Source organism: Lathamus discolor, chromosome 4 (genome assembly GCF_037157495.1).
Source record: "Lathamus discolor isolate bLatDis1 chromosome 4, bLatDis1.hap1, whole genome shotgun sequence".
In the NCBI taxonomy this organism is placed as follows: domain Eukaryota; kingdom Metazoa; phylum Chordata; class Aves; order Psittaciformes; family Psittacidae; genus Lathamus; species Lathamus discolor.
Window position 1 is genome coordinate 102346624 of NC_088887.1, and position 24859 is coordinate 102371482.

General features: G+C 39.3%; 1 protein-coding gene across 5 annotated transcripts in view; it reads left to right on the top strand.

Annotated features, from left to right (window-relative positions):
* TRPC4 (transient receptor potential cation channel subfamily C member 4) overlaps window positions 1-24859 on the top strand; it is a 139301-nt gene that overhangs the window by 108008 nt on the left and 6434 nt on the right. For 4 of the 5 annotated variants that reach the window (XM_065678350.1, XM_065678351.1, XM_065678354.1 and 1 more), the window contains 5 exons: window positions 4407-4546; window positions 9300-9613; window positions 11901-12096; window positions 14357-14551; window positions 23919-23960. In XM_065678350.1, the coding sequence (XP_065534422.1) occupies window positions 4407-4546; window positions 9300-9613; window positions 11901-12096; window positions 14357-14551; window positions 23919-23960 (887 nt within the window). The remainder of the gene's footprint in view (window positions 1-4406; window positions 4547-9299; window positions 9614-11900; window positions 12097-14356; window positions 14552-23918; window positions 23961-24859) is intronic. The other variant, XM_065678352.1, reaches the window with a different exon arrangement.

Here is a 24859-nt window from a genome sequence, read left to right on the forward strand (position 1 = left end):
AATCTATCTGGTATGAAGAGATAGGAAGGACACGGAGCAAAAAGACAACCAGAATACAGCAAAGATTATCCAGCTAAAACAGTGAAATCTGCTCTGAATGGATTTATCTCAGTTAAATAAAGGCATCTGGAAGTCAGACATCTTGTTTAATTCAACATGATCCTCCGTGGCTCGCTTTTCAGTCAGAAGAATTCATGTGAAGAATGACCCATCTGCAGGTGACAGGAGTATTGCCCTGGAAATTCTTGTTTTCTCCCAGGAAATCTGTATCTTTGGGCAATGAACTTATTCCCAGCCTGATTGCTTAAAGGCTCTTGCTTTTAGATCTACCGCTTGCATTTAGCTGGTTCCTTTCAGCAGTTTTTCCCTGATACCTGTGTGCAGGCTGGTGATATTCCCCCTGCTTTGTTGAGAAGTCTTTTTTCTTGCTGCTGGGCAGTAGCTCTGACATGAGCTCTGTCACCATGTGATAGTATTGCTGCTTTCACACATTTATAAGCAGGCAATGCCTGGAATCTAGTTTTCTTTCCTAACTGTAACAATGCACCTACCAGACAGTCTTGTAACTGCATGTCTTCTCCTCTTCCACCATGTCAGGTCATATTTTATAATTGCCCAAAAGACTCCTTAGATAATAAAGTCAGGTTGTGTCCAGCTATCCATAAGTCTTTTAAATAGAAAAGGGAGGTGTGCAACATCACACAGACAATGCTGCCTTGATCTCTGGATGCTGTTTTTTAATTAACACCCTCCCCCCCCCCCCCCCCCCCCAGATCTTCCTAGCCTTTTCCTTATTCTTCCAATTAATGTAACAGAACAAAATTGGCATATTGTATCAGACCCTGTGAAAGTAAGAGCTGACTAACTTTCCTCCCACCTGACCCTACCTGCTTGCAAAAAGATGTCGCTATGATCTAAAACAAGATTTCAAGATCTCTCTCTCTGTGACCATAAATTGATCTTAAACAGCACAACTGGGAATCCCTGAGGTTTGTTGCTCAGAATAGCTCTGACATGTAAGCTCACCAGGCCTTAGAGAAGTCTTCAGCTTTGCTGAACCAGAAAGGCTCCAGGATTTCAGAGTACACTTTTCTAGGATAATCATTCAGGTACACTTGGGAGGATTTACAGAACTCAAGAAATCCCAGTTCTTCCAGCATTCATTGCTCCAATTGAGCACCCCTCAGGATACCTCCCCATAGAGACCTGGTACCTGCAAGAACTGACCTTGGTGCTCATCATCTCAGGGTGAGATTGCCCTGAAGTTCTGAATTTTGGCAATATCAGCCTTAGAACTTGGTAACTTCAAAGTTTTGCCTTAAATAAGGCATGTTTGGGAAGCTCTACTGTGAGTACATGGACTGTGTGTCTGACACAAATGTAGCACCCATGAGTCCGCCTAGGTTCCAGTTCTCCAAAGTCCTGTAAGATCTCAGTAACTGTATTTGTATATCTGGAGTTTGCACTTAGATGCTTTATCAGGCAAAAAGACTAAACTATCACCTCTCCATTGCAGCCAACAAAATGTGGGATTTCCAGTTTTCCATTATCATTTGCTTGAAAGGAACAAGCCCTGCATCAGGATGAACACCAAAGATGTACTGAACAAAGAAAAAATTTAGAACCACTGCTATTCCAATATCAAAGTATACTCAGAACTTTCAGCTGCCACATCAACTTTACAATTACATTTCATTTTCTGAAGCCCTTGAAATGCTTGGAAAAACAGTGTGGCTTTTCACTCACAGACAAATAAAAACAGATGAAATGCAGAAGCATTAGTCAGTGTTTCTTTTTCAATTTGTACATAATTCTATTATATTTTAGGCAGTGCTATCAAAGCATATAATGCTGAGCAACACTATTGCAGGGAACAGCCCTGTTGCCGTTGTGTCAGCTCACATCTTTGGCTAGCTGTGAATCATGGAATGTCTTGGCAGAAGACTTTAATGAACCTGCAGCCTCCCACTTAAGTATTCATCTTATTAATCATGCTAAGCTATTTCTGCTCTGTTTTTAAAGTGTGTTTCAAAGGAAATGCTTAATTGTGATGAATTACAAAAGAGTTTATTTAATTCTATGAATGCATGTATTTATTTCTGTAAAGCCTTTCTATTTGGAGTTCTATCAATGCAACTGTCTGCTTTCTGCGCCATAGCAGTCTTCCCAGTGTCAAGATCCTGGGGCTACATCTGTATTATAAAACAAAAAAGAGCAAGGAACTGTTCTCTTAACACCAAGGCTTAGGGGCCATATCTGTCTTACAGAGAGTTGGTCTCCTCTGAGCGTGGAGCCAGGTCTCCTCAGGCTCTTCAGGCTCCTGTGGCACGATGCTGATTTTCATTTGATGTTCTGCAGGTGGAACAGGCATGATTTAGAGCAGTGTGTGAGATATGAGTGGTATATTGCAGCCCACAAAACATCTGCTTTGATGACCTGATGATGCTTAACATGTTATGTCTAAAAATTAGTGGAAGAGCAAGCAGAGGTATTTGCAAGTACATGTACTGCATGTTGCAGGTTCGAGGGAACTGTGGAGGAAAGGGGCAACCTTCCCTGCTGTCATCATGTTCATACTGTGTGTTGGGAGTGACCAACTCTTTGAAGAGTAAGTGGTTAAGCCATTTAACAGGCTGAAACAGGCTGGCAGTTAGGAGTCTGCTGGTAGCCCTGTGAAGGTATGTTCCCTTTGTGATGGCACTTGGGCAGTTAACAGCAGCAGTAGAAATTGTGGATATTGACCCTTGCCATGTAGTAATGTTCAACTGTTTTCTCACGCTGACTCATCACAATTGATTGTAGCTTGAAAAGAAATGTTAGCTTTTTAACAGTGCTATATTTTGTATATTGTTTTTATCAGATAACCTAAAGATAGAATTGTAATCATCCTGGTCCTTTCTTAGAATGTGTTCCCCTAGCTCTGCAGAATCCTGAAATAGTGGTGGTGGCATGGCTGGAAATTAACTCTATGAAAATGAAAGTTGCTGGACCAGTCAGATGATTCAGATACTCTTGAGGCTTGTGGTTATTGGTGATGGCACACAGAAACAAGATGGGAATATGTAGCCGAGGTTTGAGGGGAGAAAGTAGTGAGGAAGGGAACCTTTCCTTTTGAAAGCAGTCGGGAGACAGAAAGGCTCAAGCCAAAACGTTGCAAAATGGAATTGTACTTCTCCCATCTATCCACCTCCTACCTTCCAAATAACTCAATAAACTACCTGGCACAACAAAAATAGACCAGAAATCACTTGTTAGGTATCATGTTTGAGAGAAGACATAAGTTTTCCATGCAGTCATCTAAAAGACCATTGAGACAACATGCATAAGGTCCAACAAAATTAGGGCCTTGAACCTTGGAGTGATACAGGACTCTATATATAGTCTCCTGCAGGGGTTTTTTTCAATATTTTCTAAACGAACATGTGATAAGTGAGTGGAGAAAAGCTGTGTTGAATTAACAGTTCTCAACAGCTACATCTGAGAGATTGCTCCCTTTTGTGGTGAATTTTGTTCCTTTGATGAGGACAAAAGTAAGAAATTCCTTTAAGAAAATAATGAACTGTGAAAAATTGAAAGTTCAATTAGGATTTTTATCAAAAGAGCTCTGTAGATAATAATATAAAGTATGCATTTGAATGTTACATATTGGTTTAGTGTACTATATTATACAATAATGTGACTATTTTCTTCAGAGATGTTTTAATGTTTATAGCATTAGAGAATCTCCACACAGTTGTTTCTAGAGCTGTTATACCAAGTTCATGTCAGACAACTTGCAAAATTTCCCATTGGGATTTAATATTTCTGTATCACTTTATGTCCAGCACAATGCATGCTCTCCACACCTGAAAAGTTTCCATTCCTTCATATCCCAACGGAAAGAATTAAGAAAAAATATTCCACTGAAGAAACTACTCTTTCCTATGCAAAAGGGAGACTTCAGCATTGGCAATAACAGTAGAAATTCTCTTACTGTGTGTGTTCTAACTGAAATAAATTAGTGTGCTGGATTGACTCCTGCAGTCAAACTTTCTAGTTAATGATATATGGCAGCAGATAATCAAGGACAAAGTTGTCTGGTTGTTTTTTTGTTTTTGTTTTTGTTTTGTTTTTTTGCTTATAAAGATAAGTGTAATGGGGAAAAGCTTGAATAAAGCCAAAGAAATTGCCCTTGTATGAGCAGATGATTTTTTTTTTTTTTTTTATTTTGCCTGACAAATTAATTCCAGAAAAAATTAGTGGGAAGATAAAATTACATCTTACTAGATGTGTAATTTAGAGCACTTATCCACCTTCCCTTTATAATTAATGGAAGAAGAATCAATCCATTGTGAAATAAGTGTCTAGAATAGTCACAGCCTTATTTATTGAATATTCATGCTTAATGAATTATGTTTTATTTACAGGTTTTATTTGGGGTGAAATTAAACAGATGTGGGATGGTGGACTACAGGACTACATTCATGATTGGTGGAACCTTATGGATTTTGTAATGAACTCCTTGTACTTAGCAACAATCTCCTTGAAAATTGTTGCATTTTCAAAGGTAAAGTATTTTTAAAAAATTGGCAAAATAAAGATAAATGAAATTAGGCTTCTTCAAACTTTCTTCTGAATTTCAGTGTTCTCAACCTTAGAAGTGACAAAAAGCTAGACTAGGATAAGAGCAAACAAAACATTGTGATTTATACTTCCTTATTATTGCGTGAGGCAATCTTTTGTTATTTGACCCTGAACAGCCATACTGTAATTTTCTTGGAAAAGGATAATCACTGGTAATATTTAATAACGTTTGCACAAAAATATGTTTTGTGTTAGGTTTTGCCTGGTTTTCAATAAGAAATTATTGTGCCTAATGGAATTTTATATACCATGCAGAATTTCCAGCCAGGGCTACAAGAAAAATATTTATTCAAAATTAAGTGGGGGGAAAAAAAAAAAAGGAAAAAAGGTGAAGAGCAGGATTTTAACTTTGTTTTGAAAATTCATAATAAATGCAACATGAAAAAGTAAAGCTGAATTGGATAAAATGGTCACTTAAGGCTGGGTATGTTCATTTTCCCATCCTTTTCGTGGACTTTTTGTTAATAGTTTTGTATTCCCACTGTTTGACTTATACTACAGCAAAATAGCCCTCCTTTCCAAAGCCATGTAACATGATAAATGCTCCATCCCTGGCAGTGTTCAAGGTCAGGTTGGAGGGAATCTTGGGTGACATGGTTTACTGTGTGGTGTCCCTGCCCATGGCAGGGGTTTGGAACTAGATGATCTTAAGGTCCTTTCCAACCTTAGCTATTCTATGATTATATGTTGCATTTTGCATATATTCAACATGAATCCATAACATGATAGAAATTCCTCATAAAATATTTTAACCAAAAAATGGTCTAAAGTGCAAGGAAGCCATATCTGAAAGGAAATGAAAGCATTTCTTGCCATCTGTCATGGAGCTCTTGTCACATTCAAGTAAAGAAAACAAGCCCATTTTTACTGGCCACTGTCATCAGCATTATATTTCAGATGTTTCAGGTTCCCTACTACCAGCTACCCTGTATGCATGGATGGAGAGTCTCTCTTCTGCCAAGATCCTTTTAGCTAGGAATAGGAGACAGCCATCAAGTAGCTTGTTAGAGCTCGTTCTACTCAAACAGTTCCTCCTGCAGCCCTGCCATAGGTATAGAGGAACAAAGGAACCTCTAATTTATACCTTCTTGTGTATTTACAAGCTTACACGTGTCAATCGATCAGGGGCAGGGATGAGCAAAGGCCTGTGATCTGTTGACACACCATTCTCCTCCTGTGACAAAAGAATTTTGGCGTGATGGCTCTCTAGCTGCAAACCTTTGGGAGTCTTCTCACTCAATGAAACTTGGAGCTGTTGTCTGAAAGAGTGAGGTGCCTGAAAGTGTGAGGTGCCTGAAAGTGTCAGGAGATCTGTGATTTAAAGCTGATGAAATGCCTTTTTACATACAAGGATGCCTTATCATAAGGTAACTGGAAAATAATAATTTCTCTGTCCCATGTAACAAAGCAAGTAGTTCATTGAAAATGCATGTTTCCAAAGCATTGGAGATGGCCAGTTATTCATTTTAGAATAATATTAATTAGAAGGCATCCTTTCATCTTCCAGATAGCTTCTGCTTAAGGTAATCAAATTCCAAGGTGACAGTATCTGGGATAATGTGCCAGATACTAGATACACTCTAAATTAGTGCCTGCATGCCAATCATAATGAATACAGTTCATAAGCAGGTTGGTTCTGCAGCTATTATTTTTTTACTACATATGCAACATTGCACCCAAATATTTTTTTGTTTCTTAAAAGAGCTTCACTTGTGGTAGTCAGTTGAAACATATGAACAGAATAATACAAGCTTAATTTAATACCCAGCCACATTTCCTTCAAATACATGCAAAAGCCTCTATGCCAGATGAGATTGAGAGGGTGCCAAAAGTAAACAGTACATTTTGATTTAAATTTTTTAGTTTAATTTCCCAAACTTTGCAAGATAGGTTTTTCTAAAATAAAGCTTTTCTGTGTTTATTAAATCTAGTATGTAAGCCTAGTGCTAAATTCTATCTTCTATGAGCCAGCTCAAGCCACCTAAAAAAATATTCTAACTAACTCTCTTGAGTAAGATTATGAGAATCCCCTTATACTACTGTCCTGTGTGATAAATGTTCCCAGAGGAAAATGTAATATTTATTGCCCATTCAAGGCTCTCTGACTGACATAGTAGTTAAGCAGATGTATATTATTTACAGCAGGTGACAGGATTGTGTAAGAATATCATTCCAGGATGAGAGAACTGCTAAGATAACTCAAAGTTATATGTTTCATTGCCAGTATTCAGATAAAATAAGTAGTATTCAGATAAAATAAGTACATCTCAAATTTTACATAGAATCATAGAATAGGCTTGGTTGGAAGGGACCTTAAAAATCATCTTGTTCCAACTCCTGTGCCATGGGCAGGGACATATTCCACCAGGTTGCACAAAGCCCTGTCCAACCTGACCTTGAACACTGCCAGGGATGGGGCATCTTTTCCGGACAGCCTGTTCCAGTGTTTCACCAGCCTCATAAAAAAAAAAAAAATAAACAAATCTTTCTTATATGTAGTCTGAATCTACCCTCTTCTACTTCAAAACCATTATTCCTCATCCTGTTGCAACAGGCCCTGCTATAAAGTCTGTACTCATCTCTCCTATAAGCCCTCTTTGAGTATTGAAAGGCTGCAATAAGGTCTCCTTGGGGCTTTTTTTCTCCAGGCTCAACAAGCCCAATTCTCATAGTGTTTCCTCATAGGAGAGATGTTCCATCCATCTGATTATTTTTGTGGCCTTCCTCTGGACCCACTCCAACAGGTCTGTGTCTTTCCTGTATTGAGGACTCCAGAGCTGGGTGCAGTACTCCAGGTGGGATCTTACCAGAGCAGAGGGGCAGAACCACCTCCCTCAACCTGCAGGTCACACTTCTTTTGATGCAGCCCAGGATGTTACTGGCTTTCTGAGCTGCAAGCACACATTACCAGCTCGTGTCCAGTTTTTTTAGCCACCAGTACTCCAAAAGTTCTTCTCCTTAGAGCTGTTCTCAATCCCTTCATCATCACCCAGCCTGTATCAATAACGGGGGTTGCCCTGACACAAGTGCAGGGCCCTGCACGTATCATTGAACCTCATGATGTTCAAATGGGCCCACTTTTTGAGCTTTGCTAGGTCCCTCTGGATGCCAGCTTGTTCCTTGAGTGTGTCAACTGTACTATTCAGCTTGGTGTCATCTGCAAACTTGCTCAGTGTGCACTCAGTCCCACTGTCTGTGTTCTTGATGAAGATATTAAACAGTACTGATCCCAGTGCAGACCACCACTTGCCACTGATCTCCGTATGGACATTGAGCCATATATGTGACCATCCAACTAATTCCTCATCCACTGAACAATCTACCCATCAAATCCATCTCTCCACTTTAGAGAGAAGGATGTTGTGGGGGATGCATCAAAGGCCTTGACAAATTCCAGATAGATGACATCAGTAGCTGATATAGTAGTGGACAAGTAGCCATGCCCACTGATGTAATCACTCCACCATACAAGGCCACTAGGTTGGTCAGGCAGGCCTTGCCCTTGGTAAAGCCTTGCTGACTGTCTTGAAACATCTCTCTGTCCTACATGTGCCTTAGCCTAGCTTCTAGAAGGATCTGTTCAATGATCTGAGGCACACAGGTAGGGCTGATAGGTCAGCAGTTCCCAGAGTCCCTTTCTTCCTGTCACCAGGGCCTTTACCTGACTGACTTTTCAGGTAACATGAGGAGTGGCTTGCCAACTCAGTCAGGACTCTAGGATGGATCTTGTCAGGTCCCATAAACTTACGTATGTCCAGGTTCCTCAGCTGGTCTCACATCACTGAGCTGTCACCTTCTTTGGAGGGTGAGTGCAGCAGAGGCTATGCTGTTTCATCTGGCCTTAGTGACACAGATGAGTCCTTTTGCTTACTACTGAGGGCATACTAGCAGCTCTGATGGATGCATCTGGGTGGCCTACAATAGGTAAATACAGACTGCAGCATGGTCCCTCTTTAAAATCTGCTTCATATTATACCATCCCATCATTTTAGAGGACTTCATAGCATAGATTCTTTATTCTGGTATGTTCTGTAAAACAGATTAATGAGACTAAATAAATAATGAGTCTTTCACAGGAGTTAAGCCTTGGTTCAGAGTAACATCTAACATCTTCAAGAAGTTTTTGATAAAGCTGGAACAGTAAAGAGTCACAGTTCCAGGGATCAGACTCTTCAATAATGAGACACACAAGCAGTTTGCCATGGTTCATTAATAAACAGCTTTTTCATCATTGGTCCGGTGTTACTGATTAAGTGATATATTTATTCCTTGATTAAATGTTTTCTTCCATCTTGCCAATGTCGTGGGGGTTTCTATCCACCATTGTCATATCTGGACTGTTCCCCAAAGAAGTAATTTATCGATTTTACAGCTGAAAGTTTCGTAATTATAAAACCCCAGGTGTTCAAAAACTGTTCCTTTTGCTTTAGACTTGCATAAAACTAGAAACTGTAGACCATCCTGCAGGTGAAAAGGAAAGACAAGTACATGAGTCCTGCCCATTTTTTTGTTTTGCTAAAATAAAAAAAAAATGTCCTGAAGGCATGTTGCTTTCCAAAAGACATTTAGTTTTATTGTGCTACCTGCAAATTAATTGAAGAGTTTATAAAGAAACTGACATACTTGTTTATGCATAAAAATAGAGGAGTAATTTCTTCCCTTCTGCTTGTTTTCAGTATAGTGGGTTAGTTCCACGGGAGAGCTGGGACATGTGGCATCCAACCTTGGTGGCCGAGGCCCTGTTTGCAATTGCAAACATCTTTAGCTCCCTACGCTTGATCTCATTATTCACTGCAAATTCTCACCTGGGACCTCTGCAGATATCTTTAGGAAGAATGTTGCTGGACATTTTGAAGTTTCTCTTCATATACTGCCTTGTGCTGCTAGCTTTTGCAAATGGATTGAACCAGCTTTACTTCTACTATGAGACAAATGAACCTGGCAACTGCAAAGGAATACGATGTGAAAAGCAGAATAATGCATTTTCAACGTAAGTGGCTGATCTATTTCTATCCTCCCCTTCTGTCCTTAGTATTTTAATCACTTAGATGTTGTTTACAGGAAAGAAGCTGTCTGTTTCTATTGGTATTACAGCGGTGTCCTGACAGACACATCCAAAGTTACCCTAATACAAAAAAATAAATATTAGCATTAAATCAATCTGTAATGATGTTCATCCCATACTACGGTGAAGTCTGTACAAATCATGATATCTCAAAACATAGCAAGATAAAATAAAGACAAGGGGGAGATAATATGATATTAGGAAGTACATGTTTAGAATTAAGAGAAAAAGGTCACCAGATCAGAGCTTGCTCATCCAGGCAGCTGTCGCACTGCATTTCTGTGATGTCTACTTGTGGACATTAAATTAGTCTGGTTGTCTAAAGCATGAAAATTCTTTGTAAATGTGATAAGCTGAGGCAGGGAAAAGCATTCAGTCCAGCCTTCTACTGAAACTGAGTCTACTCCACACAATCAAATACTGTATTCTAATTTCTGGTTCAAAGTCTATTTTATTTTTTTTTTTCACTTGAAAAACAATTTTACTTCACTCTGTTCTGTAGTTTATCTATAGTTCCAAAACTCTACCAAATGAATACTAATTCCCTATCCCATCTTTCAACTTTCAATCTGAATCAAAATCTTACTATAAATACCTGTTCCCTATTACCTCCTATGAATCATATTTAGGCTGTTTTTAAAATATGTTTATTACCAATGGCTTCATTCTCAAAGTAAATAATTTTATAAAAATAGCACCTTTTACATCATCTTAATCAAGTCACTTTGCTCAGGCATGTGTATTTATTTTGCATATTAATAACATCTTATGCAGTTTTAAACTTTGTGTGATCTAAACAGAAAGGCACAAGGAAATTTTTTAGAGCTCTGTATTTATGGAAGCAATATTTGGGAAATAGTGGGGAGCTACTGGCAGTAGTGATGGGAGGTGATGTCAAGCAAACCATCGTGAGTCTTTTCTGCAGAGTCTTTTCTGCATTTGAGCAGGGGAGAATAGTGGTTGTTCAGTTTGTGCTCAGGCAAGTGCAAACCATACCAGAGACTCCAGAGCGGTACTTTGTCACTCATATACACTGTACTACAGGCACAGAGATTCAGGGCCTGGAGTTACTATAAGTAAAAGCATACTGCGCTTTCAGGTTTCTCTGTGGGACAGCACTGTACTGGGTTGCATGGTAAAGTTCTGTTTCACAGATGATAGCATTTGGTAGGAAAAGGACTTGAAGGGTTATGTTTTGCCCAGTTCGGGACAGCAGGTCCCTGCATGCAGGACTGCCCAGGGTGCTACGAGTCCCCGCAGTTCAGCAGCCTCCCTTTTCCGGGTGCAGTGGGGGCAGCACTGGTGGCCCACACATCCTGTCCAAGTAACCTCTTCCTGGTGTCAGGGTTAAGGAGCAGGAGAGAGGCCATTGAGAAAACTCACTCCAATTAATACCAACATATGGGACCAGGCAAGCAGAAAATTTTGCTCCAAACTTTTCATGAGTAAAGGGTCTAACCAGAACCCATCCTTATGACACTATACTGTAGTGTAGCTGAACATTGTACAAAAGGAAAATTATGTCAAACTGTCTAGATGCAGAGGAATCTTTTTGAAGTTGGTTATTGTTATTTAGCTTCATAGCTCTTGTCCCAAGCTTCTCTAAGGGAATATCGTATACTTTAGTTGTAAAAGCAGAAGTTTCATTTGAGCAGCATGTTTGTCTTTTTAATGCCTCTATTCTTGGGAAAACAAAACATATGCTAATGATAATAATGTCATTCTAATTATACAACTCCTTTTATCTCAGTGGCTCTCAGCATAAACCAGAAATTGCATAAACTGACAACACCAAGTATGTATGAGGATACTGTAATTGTTTTAACATCCTGATTTAAACACAACCATTGAGTTACTTTTGGATCCTTATTCTACCCTATACAGTCGAGACAACGGGTCAAAATGCCTTCAAGGGCAGGTGTCTAAAATAAGATTTCTAAAACTATGTTATCCCTCAGAAGTTTGTACAAGATCAGCCTTTTACTCGCAGGCTTATTTACAGATTCAGTATCGTGTATCTAGAAGCTCAGATTTGAAACATTAAGCCATCATTTCCCTAGAAAGATATCCTGTATATGTTGCTTCTATTGTGATAAGTATCATTTATTTCAAGCAAGTCACAGACTTTTGTGTGTTTGGGGAAAACCTGAACAATCTGGAAAGTACATGTGTTGTTATTATACAACTAGTCCTTTTGGGTTTTGTTTTTCAGATTATTTGAAACGCTGCAGTCATTATTCTGGTCTATATTTGGACTCATCAATCTCTATGTGACCAATGTGAAAGCAAGGCATGAATTTACTGAATTTGTTGGGGCCACCATGTTTGGTACCTATAATGTAATCTCCCTGGTTGTTCTACTCAACATGCTAATAGCCATGATGAATAATTCTTACCAACTTATTGCTGTAAGTTGTATCCTTAGATAATTTATAATACATATCTTCTCTCTGTTCCTACATCCTATTTTTCTAGCAATAAATGTTTTTTACAGACAGGGTATTGGGACAAATTCTCTGATTCATTCTAATTCCTTTGCACTGTTCTGGAAGGACCCAGAAACCAGACCACTGATAGATTGGACAGAGGGGAATTTCCCCACAACTCTGAATGAGGAAGAGGTGGCCCTGCTGCAGAAGCCAGCTTATGGGTTAAGGGTGTCCTAAAGCTGTTGGCAAGTGACAGGAGCTGCTGCCCTGCCCAAGCTGTAAGAGACCCTGCCAAAGATTATTCTGTCTCTGCTTTATTTTTAAAGCATTGTATTTATTAACCTTTAAAAGGCTGATTTTTTTTTTTTTATTTTCATAGATCATGAATATACAGATAATAGAAATTGGATGTTTCTTGGACAATTCTGGGCCCATTAGCAATTCAAACAAAACATCATTACTTCCCTTTTGCAGTCATTCTATTTTTCTCCTTCAACAAAACCTGTCTTCATCCTTAGCAAAGCTACTGTGCTATTTCTCAGCTGTCTATTAAGAAGGCTAATGAAAATAAACACTGATTCATCATACGGTAACTCTAATATAATCATGAAGAAAGCAAACAAATGAAAGAAAGCTTCATGGTCTTAGATTTTTAAAATGCCCTTTTTTTTTTTTTTTTTCTTTTTCTAATCAGAAAATTACAAGTTTTTCCACAAAAGAAATACTGACTACATGTGTTTATATAGTGCTAGTTGGCAAAGTCTGGTACACAATATCACAACATACTGGGCCATCAAAACTAAGACTGCAGTTAGAATAGTTTTCCCACTACAGCTTCTAAATTTTTTATTTTGTTTAATTAAAGATTAAAGGCTAGGGCTAGACCTACTATGGTTGTCATCGAAATACAATATTGTAAATTTAAACTTCTTGCTCAGCTGCTATATTTAGCAGTCTTTACACGGACTTCAGGGGTTTTTTTTTCAAAATTATACAAATTCAAATTTCAAAATTATTCTATAGAATCCAAAAGAAATAAAATTTCAAAATAAAATTAAAAAAAAAAATATAACCCTCCCACAACCTAAATAGGATCTGAATATATAGATCTGAAGCAGAAGGAAAAGGAGATATTCAGCTCAACAGTTTTAAGTAGCCTCATGATTTGTTGGATAAGCTATTTGAGAATTTCTGGGGCTGTCAGTTACTAAGAGAGTTTGTGAGACTTACACACTTGTTGAAGCTGCTACTCAGCAGAGTAATTAGAGTGATCTGTGTGGAATAATGATAAGCTGCTATTATAAAAATACCCATCTCTTTCAGAAATGTAACATTTTTCTGCTTATAATTATCTTTTGTTTATTTAAAAGCCTGTAGCAATGAAAGAAAAGTTAAAAGTGGATATATATTGTATGTTTTGATTGACTGATTGATGGCTTGGCTTTGCAAGCGAGGATTTGGGAAGGGCTTTGCCCACGCTTACTGCAAGCACGATGACCAAGGGCATGTGGGATATGCAAATTGTTTGGGAAAGGATGCTTAGGAAATCAGGGAGTGTCCGACCAGGACTGTCATCTCCTGAGTAATCTTGAGCTACCCATGCTGTGGTCCACCCACATGCAAGGTTGGATCTGCAGCTTCCCATGCACCTTGTCACCTGCCGTTTCGCCCCTCGCCTGTCCATACAGACAAGTGAGAGTAAGCCCTTCCAGCCTGCGCAGTGGATTTTTTAGGTGAGGCACAGCTTGCGCAGAACTGGCCACACCCTTTACACCTGAGGTTTAACTGCCACGGCTCGAGATAGTGGTCGCTCGAGATTGACCCAGGAAATTACAGTCTTGCTCAGAATGTGCGGGTTAAAGCCCACCCTGAATCTTAGTTAGCAAAGACAGGCCTTCCTCACAGGAGAAGGAAAACTCCTATCTTCAGACCTGGGCTGATGGAGCTCGTCTAGCCTTGTATGGTCTTGAATCTAAGAGAAGGACACTTACAAAACCTACGACCTGCAGATATTGTGTGTATACTGAAGTAAAGTAGCTTAGCTTTGTTTTGTGTTAAAGACCTTCTGTCAAAAGAAGATTCAACTATTTTAACAAGAAAATTAATTCAATTTTAACAAGAAAATGCATTTCATATTTCAAAGTTGTTCTAATTTTAGGTTTTCAGATTTTTGTTGATGTTTGTTTCACCTCCTTAATTAAAGCAACATCTGTGCTGGTGTTGTGTTTCCTGTGGGCAGGATCATGCAGACATTGAGTGGAAGTTTGCTCGAACAAAACTCTGGATGAGTTACTTCGAAGAAGGAGGAACTCTGCCCACTCCTTTTAATGTCATACCAAGTCCAAAGTCTCTGTGGTATCTGATCAAATGGTTATGGAGACACCTTTGTAAGAAAAAAATTAGAAGAAAACCTGAAAGTTTTGGAACAATAGGGGTAAGTCCTGTGTTTTACTCTGCCTGCAGTACTCCTCTTAGCTATATAGGTGAGTCTTTCTCAGCTTTACAGACCATCCAAACTGTCAAATAACCCATGTATGAGTTAGAGAATAATTCTAGCAGAGAATGTTTATTTTTTACATTCATGTTAATGTATTAGACTGAAAAAAACATCATAATATTCCTGTGCAATGACAGTATGAACCATAGAATCATAGAATAGCTAGGGTTGGAAAGGACCTTAAGTTCATCTAGTTCCAACCTCCCTGTCAAGGGCAGGGACACCTCACACTAAACCATCTCACCCAAGGCTTTGTCCAACCTGGCCTTGAACACCGCCAGGGATGGAGCATTCACAGCTTCCCTGTGCAACCCATTCCAGTGCCTCACCACCCTCACAGTAAGGAACTTCCTCCTTATATACAATCTAAACTTCCCCTGTTTAAGTTTTAACACGTTACTCCTCGTCTTGTCACTACAGTCCCTAATGAATCGTCCCTCCCCAGCATGCCTATAGCCCCCCTTCAGATACTGGAAGGCTGCTAACAGGTCTCCACGCAGCCTTCTCTTCTCCAGGCTGAACTGCCCCAACTTTCTCAGCCTATCTTCACACAGGAAGAGCTCCAGTCCCCTGATCATCTTTGTGGCCCCCCTCTGGACTTGTTCCAACAGTTCCATGTTCTTTTTATGTTGAGGACACCAGAACTGTACACAATACTCCAAGTGAGGTCTCACGAGAGCAGAGTAGAGGGGCAGGATCACCTCCTTTGACCTGCTGGTAACATTCCTCTTGATGCAGCCCACGATACAGTTGGCTTTCTGGGCTGCAAGCGCACACCGAAGCCGGCTCATGTTCATTTTCTCATTGACCAACACCCCCAAGTCCTTCTCTGCAAGGCTGCTCTGAACCTCTTCTCTGCTCAACCTGTAGGTGTGCTTGGGACATGACAGTGCCTCATCTACAGATAATGCAAGAAAGATTAAAAGCAAAAAAATGCAAGAGATCAAATATCTATACTTGTCTACCAATCCTAGAAGTGTAGTTGATGATCTCTAGCTCAAGTGTCACAGTTCAAGTATCACTGACACATCATGAACCACAGATTCGTGTATAAAATATTTGTCATGGAATATTCTCTGTCTCTCTTTCTCATCATGTAATGAAATGGGTTTACCGTAAGAGCATTCTTACAAAATGCTGTTCCCATTAAAGAAAACATTTTGAAAGGTAGTAGCATTTACTTGGAATTGCTTACTTGAATTTTAAGCTAGAGTTATTTCAGAATCACATTGGTACCCTATTGTAATAGTGCTGATTGTTAGTGAAATTTCTAGAATGAAAGAGGGGAAAAGACATACAAGAGGAGCAAGAATAGTCTTGTACCTGGATTCAGCAGATGACTGCAATATCTCAGCTACAGACTTTCTCTTGTTGCTGCAGTGGGTAAAGCAGATTTAAATTTGTCCTTTCTAGCTTTACCCAGCTGAGATACCTCAGTCAGCAGCAGAGTTTTTCTGTACTGTCAAGCAAATATCCAGGCAACAACCTAACCCACTAAGAACTAAATTTCTCTAGTTATGTTTTCTTCATTTCCCATGGTGTGCAAGTCAGTACCTCAGTCACTAAACTGCTTTCAGCCAGCTCTAACATAAAGAAAACTATGTGGCCATATTTACCACATATTTTTCTATGTGGTAAAATGTGGACAATGGTGCTTTCCCTATACCATAGGGATTTGGTGAATATAAATATTTTCAAGTTTGTTAGGAACTCAGATAGCAAAGCATTATGTGAGAGTATAAGAATTTCATGTGTAGGCAAGGGAAAGAAGAAAGGGTTATAATCTTCCTGCTGTTGACTCTGGTAACAAAACTTCCATTCATTTCAAAGCCAGGGGATTCAATGCAGTTCTTTGCTGGATCATTACTCTATTGACCTTTTATTTGTATTTCTTCCCAGTTTCTTGATAAATTGATTAATAGGGATAGGCTTTTCCTATATATTCTCCAGTCACATCCTGCCGTTCAGTTTAATTCACTTATTTCTCATACTTGTATATAGGAAAGAAACAGCCAGAAAAGGAAGCTTATGAATGTGAGGATGACATTGAAACAAAGCAGTAATAGACTACAAGAAAAAAACAATGAAAAAAAACCCATTGAAATTAATATTAGAAAAGCAGTGAAGAAAGACAAACAGTGATTTAAATAGAATTTTATTTTTTTTTAAAGACATGAACTAGCACGAATGGTGAAGAATTTTGTAAATAAAACATCACTGTGTAATCTAGGAAGGGAAAGAAGTAAATGCAGAGACCAACAGGAGTTAAAACTAAGATTTTATTAGAAAGAGAAAATCAAGAGAGTGATGTACTTGTGTGAAGGATATAGTGAGCAGCGCTTCTAGGTGTTTGTTAAACATTTGGTGAGGATGATTAGCTAGTGTAAACTGATGGAGTGATATTAAAATTAATGGAGCAATGCCAGTGTATTGCAGCTGAGGATCTAGGGTTGGTTAATACAATATCCCTGTTTGACTGAGACAGATCCCGAATACCCTTATACATCCCCAAAAAAAACCTTCAATACAGTATTTTCTGTCAGACTTTCCATCCAGGATAAGGGATTATTTTTTTATTTTTTTATTTTTCATTTTTTTCTCCTCTCAAACTGCAGCTTTGGAAGTTAAGTAATTTCTGGCTCTGTGAAATAATAAAAAGACAGGGTCCTCTCAGAAACATGCTGAATAGCATGGTGAGGAAAGGTGTTCAGAAAGATCACCCCCCGATTCCTGTAACTGCCTCCTGCAGGGGTACATGAAGAACACCTTCTAGAAATTAGCAGCTTGGATTTTGGAAAACTGGTGCAGCAACAGGTCAAAGGGCAGGGACTCTATACACAGAGCTGGTTGGGATTTTTTCTAAATGTCATTTTCTTTTTTTTTTTTTTTTTTTATGGGGAAAAAACCCCGCTAAAATACTAACCAAACTTTTTCATTAATATATACCAGTTTTGAAGAAGCATTTGTTGGGAAAGACTTTTCAGCTTTAGGATGGTATTTCTGTGTGGAGAGAGAAGGAGCAGGTGCCCAGTAAAGCAAATGGCTTGGGCTAAGAGAGAACCAGGTTAATACCCAGTGGATATTTAGTTATTTACACAAGCAGAGCAGTTCTGATAGGAGAGATTTCCATCTCAAAATCATTAAGATCCTGAAGGGAAAAGGTACTCTCTTGGAAGAATAGAAATAAAAGAGCTGAACCTTCTTATGTGATGTGAACCCCTAATTGCTGAACTGTTTGGGAGTGGAGGACATAGGCAAGGAAGCAATGTGGGACATTTTTGGTTTATTTCTGTAAATTTTAAAATAAAAATGTTGATGGAAGAAAATGGAAGTCCTAAAGTATGTGAGCCAATAGGGCTATATCCATTGCTAGTTTCTTACAGAACAGGCACTTAGCTGAAAGAATAGCTGAAACCCCTGTGAAGCAGAGGGCTCACCAGAAGAGCCATCATGGCAAGAAGACTTCCAGGTGCCCAGAGAAAGTGAGTGGCTGTGGCTGACCAGGCAGATTCACTCCATACATCTGTGCAACTCATAAAACTTCAGCTAGCTTGTCAGGTATAACATAAGGCCCATTAGGGCTATCTGAATTTGGAGCACTGAGTGCAACTCATAAAACTTCAGCTAGCTTGTCAGGTATAACATAAGGCCCATTAGGGCTATCTGAATTTGGAGCACTGAGATTTCTAGGCACAGTTTTGCACCCAAGCTCCAAAATGAAGTAAGAAGTGGGTATGCAATATTCGCTCTGATTTCCACGAAAATCTTTTCATACCCATCAATGTGTGAGAGCCATTATTTACTCCAGCAGTCAGGTCTACACACAGTTTGAGTAGATGTAAACCAGATGCTGCTCACTGGATTTTCCCCAAGAGGTTAAGTCATTAGAGAACGAATGGGCATATCATGGTGATCTCAGCTTGTCCTGGGGGAATGTGCTGTTTCCTGGTTTTGAAAAACTTATTCATCCACAGCTAAGTGTTGGTTTCCCAGAGTTTTTTCAATTGTCCCAAAAAACTGCATACAAATTAAATTTAGAATCTCTATGCCCTATGAACCAAAGGGAAACGAAGAGTTTCTTTGCCTTTTGTTCACAAATCTCAGTTGACAGCTCTCTGACTCCAGCTTACTGGAATATCCCGTGTAATAATACTGACCGCACAGCTACAAAATAAACTTTGTTGGGACCTACTTCTTATTATTGAACTCCACATTATAATCTCTTCCCTATGACCATTCTGTGACTAGTGGAGTCCCTCAGGGGTCGGTGCTGGGACCGGTGCTGTTTAATATTTTCATCAATGACCTGGATGAGGGAACTGAGTGCACCCTCAGCAAGTTTGCTGATGACACAAAACTGGGAGGAGTGGCTGACACACCAGAGGACTGTGCTGCCATTCAGCGAGACCTGGACAGGCTGGAGAGTTGGGCGGGGAGAAACTTGATGAAATTTAACAAGGGCAAGTGTAGAGTCTTGCATCTGGGGAAGAACAACCCCATGTACCAGTACAGGTTGGGGGTTGACCTGCTGGAAAGTAGTGAAGGGGAAAGGGACCTGGGGGTCCTGGTGGATAGGAGGATGACCATGAGCCAGCAATGTGCTCTTGTGGCCAAGAAGGCAAATGGCATCTTAGGGTGCATTAGAAAGGGAGTGGTTAGTAGGTCAAGAGAGGTTCTCCTCCCCCTCTACTCAGCCTTGGTGAGGCCGCATCTGGAATATTGCGTCCAGTTCTGGGCCCCTCTGTTCAAGAAGGACAGGGAATTGCTTGAAGGAGTCCAGCGCAGAGCCACAAAGATGATTAAGGGAGTGGAACATCTCCCTTATGAGGAGAGGCTGAGGGAGCTGGGTCTCTTTAGCTTGCAAAAGAGGAGACTGAGGGGTGACCTCATCAATGTTTACAAATATGTGAAGGGTAGGTGTCAGGATGATGGAGCTAGGCTTTTTTCAGTGATATCCAGTGATAGGACAAGGGGCAATGGGTGTAAACTGGAACATAGGAAGTTCCACGTTAACATCAGGAAGAACTTCTTTACTGTAAGAGTGACAGAGCACTGGAACAGGTTGCCCAGGGGGGTTGTGGAGTCTCCTACACTGGAGATATTCAAGGCCCGCCTGGACAAGTTCCTGTGTGATGTACTGTAGGTTACCCTGCTCTTGCAGGGGGGTTGGACTAGATGATCTTTTGAGGTCCCTTCCAACCCTTGGGATTCTGTGATTCCTGGGGAAGTAAAAAACACTGTAGGCTCAGTTTTGGGCTCATTTTCTTGTATTTGCTATATGGATGTATAGATGCCATGTTGTTTGTAAGGCAGAACCTACATTTCAAAACATTTTGTTTTGAAACCTTTAAATGCTAACTTTCCTATTAGGAAGCTTTAATCAGTGGTGATGTACCATGGTGTTTTCCATCAGAAAAAGCAATAGCGTGCATCCAAAATCTGAGTCAGGGGTAGAGGATACAAAACAGATGATAGACAGAATGGAGGATCAGGCATGATGTCTGCATAAGAAACTTTAGTACCAAAAAGACAGGAATCATGAGCTAGGAATGAGTCAAGGATGCATTAAATGTGTCACCAACAGTACGCTATAAATATATATATATGTACACTTGCAAGTTCATTATGTGCAGGCAGAACTTGTAAAGAAAGTTCAGATTCAGAATAGTTTACAGTAGACATGCTAGTGAAAGGATTTAACTGACTTGAATGAAGAAGAAAAATGTCAGTAGAAATAAGTATGACACAGTTGCTTGCTGGGACCATTTACAGTGTTGCTTGTAACAAAACTATCATGGGAAAGAACAGTGTCTGCAGGCAAGTGAGGCTCCTATGAAGAAAGCTGACTAATTTGCTTCTCCTTGAATGTCAGCTCTGTGGTTCTGCCAGCCTTTGTTGTACTGGGACAGCTGAAGTAGTGGGTGGGGGAGCCAACGGGAGCTTTTTCAAGGGACAGCTTTTTCTCCAAAGCAACACAGTGTCCAAACACACTGATGGCAGCTTCTCCAGCACAGCTACAGCTTGAAGAAAGGACAGGATGGCTACATGTTGCTTACTAGTACTTCAGCTCTGCTGTTAATCAGAGACAGATCTTCTACCTTTCAGATTGCAACACATCTTTATTTTCTGTTATTTTGATATATCCCAGGTGTGCAGCATTCTCTTTAGCTATTACCACAAAGATCTCCCACACTCAAACGTCTGAAATAACAGTGTGTGCTGCTCTTTACATATATATATAGCAGTTCTGTTAACTTTGTCTTTCACCTTTGCAAATGCCAGATTAGTGATGTAATTGTATTGATTGGGCTGAAGGTTTCCTAACTGCCCAAGGCTTTTGGGTGGCTCAAGGCTACTGCTGTTGGCCACCTGAAATCCACTGCTATTTCAAGAAAGACATGTAAGAAAAGTAACCCCAATCCCACTGGAATAAATCATACTGTTTTACTCAAGTTACATTCCACTCTATGTCTGATCAGTTGCCAGAAAGTTTTTTACATATAATTTGAAGTATTTCAGAGGTTAAAATGGAAAGGATTGTTAGGAATATCTTTGGTGATATTTTTATGTGTGTGTGTACATCTGATGTATAGATAGAAAGTTACCTCTTTTCTAGCTTTTTTCTTTTTTTGCTATTTTTCCAAGCAACTTACATGATAATTATTATCATTTGTCAGAGAAAATATCCTTTCCCCTTCTATTCATTGTTCTCCAAGTAGAAAATGGTGCAACTCCTAAGTCAATATAAGTATTTTGTATTTTCTCTGTAACGTATATTATTGAAAATTGAAGTTCCTTCCACCTGGAATGGAAATCAGTAATCTGGAGTATTTGCTGTGTAGCCAATGGCCTTCTCAGGGGAAAACCTCTTTGTCAACACAGAGTAAGTTCTTATCCTTTTTATGGGATGCTTCTATTCAAGATAAGGAATATATCCCATGACTTCAGGCAATCTTTACATTTTTCTGGACTTCCATCACTAAGCAGTTTGAGGTCAAATGCAGATATTATATTTGAATTTCTACTTTATGAAATATACAATTTTGATAAAACACTTCAAAAGAAGTAATTTAAGAGTATCAAATTTTTCACTGCTAAAGAGATTTTTCTTCCAAACAATGCAAATTACTAGGAATGGCATAAGCAGAAAGACCAAAATTATTATCAGTATTAGGAGATCTACTATTCAAGCTTAGTAAATTATATTAGTGCCCCCTTTGGAAAGTGTTTTATCATCTCCTTCAGTTTCATGACCTAATAAAACATTATCATCAGAAGAATGTTGTTATTTTTGGTTAGATTTAACTTCGTCAGCCATAGTTTTCAACACTGGAAGAAGCACATAGCACAGTGGTTACTTGGAACAAGTTTTGAACCACAAATTAGACTATGACCACGTAAAGAAAAGCAGGCTGGCTGAAAACTAAACAAGTGCAATACAAATATTAAAGCAATTTTTTTTTTTAAGCAAAGATTCGTTCTGCTTTCAGAGGGACTCAAAAGGCCATTATGAACTGGAGACTGAATCTGAACATTTAAATAGGAGATAAAGTGATGTGTGTCGTAACTTTTATAGGTTATGTGTATGCATAATTCCCTGTACAGTATTCATGTGTCTGTGTTCAAAAACTCACCATTAAATTAATTCTTTTTCACCTTCTCAGTGTTACGGATTGAAACCAATTGTTAAGTGCAGTAAAACTGTTCTGGGCATGTTACTACATATATGAATTTGATTTAAAATCCACAGCCTCTGTTTCTGGGAATTTCAGAATCAGTTGGACTAAAAGAATAAGCATGATTTAGCCATTTCTTGTTATAGGTACAGAATGAAACCTATTCATTTATTTCACTGTGAAATAAAGCAGAGCAGACAGCAACTCCAGAAAGTATTCTGCAAGACGAAAGTAATAATTTGTTTTGTTTATATGAGTTATTAGCTTTATCTGAAGTGCATTTCAATTACACCTTAAAGTGTTTTTTCCCTTTAAGTCAGGTCTGTTATTGAGCTCTCTTAGCAACGGACCCCTTCAGTGCCCTCTAAGCAGGAATGAAACATCTCCACCGTGTGGTCAACTGCGAAAAATCAGATTTTTTTTTCTGAAAACCGGCTAAAGGCGGGTGGTGGGAGGGTATCAGCCTCCCCACGGCTGCCTTGCCCCTCTCGTCCCGGCGGTGGGGATGCTCGCCTGTCCCTCCTCTCCTAAACACGAGAAATTTCTATCTTCTCTTTGGTTAAGGCGTAGATACAGAAACACCATCTGTAAAAATACTGAAGGCAAGATGCTTATGGATAAAGCCCTACAGTACAGCGGCTGTTCAGACTGATTGGGAAATCATGATCTTTCCCTATTACTTTTTTGTGAAGCCCAACCACACAGCTACTGCATCCCTCAAATTAATTACAAACAAGAAGTCAGCTCTGAAGACTAAACTGATTCGGAGTACAGGGAAAGTGTTAATTATAAATTGCCAATCAGTTTTAAGTACAAGAAGATGACAAAATACCTTACTGTGGACTGCCTTGTTATGTAACTGAGGTAAATTTTACAAGCCCCTTGAATGTCCTTTCACCCTGTTTTAAGATGTTGTAAGTATTCTGTTTTGTACAAATGCAATCAGTGATTAAACACCATTTTTTCTCAGCAGCAGCAGATATAAGAACCCAAGTTAAAATTGTCTTTCTTTCACGAGTCAGAGATAATTAAGGTATAGAACAGGGAGATGTGACTCAGTATGCTATTGAGGACAACAATAATTCAAGGACTAAGTAATTCAGATGTTTGGTTTTTTTCAACCCATCTTCTGGATAGCCCTTAGATATAGCAGTATAAACTAATGCAACACTTGCTTAGAGCTTGAACCATGCTTTCATCCTACCACACTTCCTTTTGCTGTTCCTATTCATAGTTATTAACCCTCTTACCCTCCTTCCCTATCAACACCAAACTGTGTTGCAGGCTAACTTTTTTTCTTCCATCCCCTCTCTATGACCAAGTGTTTTTAATAGGGAACTAAGCAGGAAATTTTCCCTTCAGTATGATTTTATAGTGCAGGTATTGGTTAGGTCTATCTTAAATGAAACGTTAAGAGCCATAGTAAGTGTCTTGCTAATACCATGCTTATGTCAAGCTGTTCTCAATTTGGTAAAATACTCTTCAGTCTTTGCTCCAACACCACTGTCTTCAGCAGACTTTGACCAGCCCCTCAGCTTAGTACCAGATACAGCACAGGCCTGCTATTTTGTTATGCAGTAAGTATTTCACTACCAGGCAAGGATTTATGGGTTTTTGTTCTTTTCTAGAGACGTGCAGCTGACAATCTGAGAAGACATCATCAGTACCAGGTACAGGCCCATGTTGGTTTTTTTTTTGACAATTTTTTTTTCTGTGCTTCCAGAAAGTTCATGGGGTAAAAACAAAAGGAAGAATTTCATGAGAAAGAAGGCAGGAAAAAAAAAAAAAGAGAGGAATAATTCACAAAATGAATACTTATTTCATCCTCAGCAAACAAGCATAGTATTCTTGGTGTTCAAAAAAAACCAGCATTTGAGAAGTAGGGTTGTCTACTTTTGGGGTGCAAAAGGGTATTTTGTAGAGCAATAATATACTAAGTAGTATTTTGCCCACTGTAACGTGGATTGCCTTTAAAAAAAACATCCCACATAGTCCCACCTCCCTGCTGGGATTCATCAGGATTATATGTGCAGCTCACTGACATGTTTCATGAGAACCTGCTCTCCATCTCTCCCCCTCTGTTTCCCCACAGACTTCCTGTCACAAACTTCCTGTCTCTGCCTAGATACCCTGTAAGATGTTCTTCTACTCCATTCTTCCTGCTTCAGCCTCTGATTTTTTGAGATTATTGCACAAGGAATAATTTTCAGATTTATTTTCAGTTTCTGTTGCAAGTTAAACAAGATGTGGACTGTACAGTTGTAGTTTTGGTAATTAATGGATTCCATATGAGAAATCACTAGGTAAAGTAGGACTTTTCAACCTGAAAAAGAAACAGCTGTGAGACATACAACAGGGATCTATAAAATCAGAGGGAAGGTGAACACAGAGCAGCTGTTTACCACCTATCTGCAAACTGAATACCAGACACATACTGCACTGCATTAGTAAGGCTGTAGGCAGCACTTTGAGAGAAGTGATTATTCTTCTCCAGCCCACACTTGTAAGACTGGAGTGGTGTGTCCTGTTTTGGGCCCCCCGCTGCAAGAGAGATGTTAACAAACAGGAA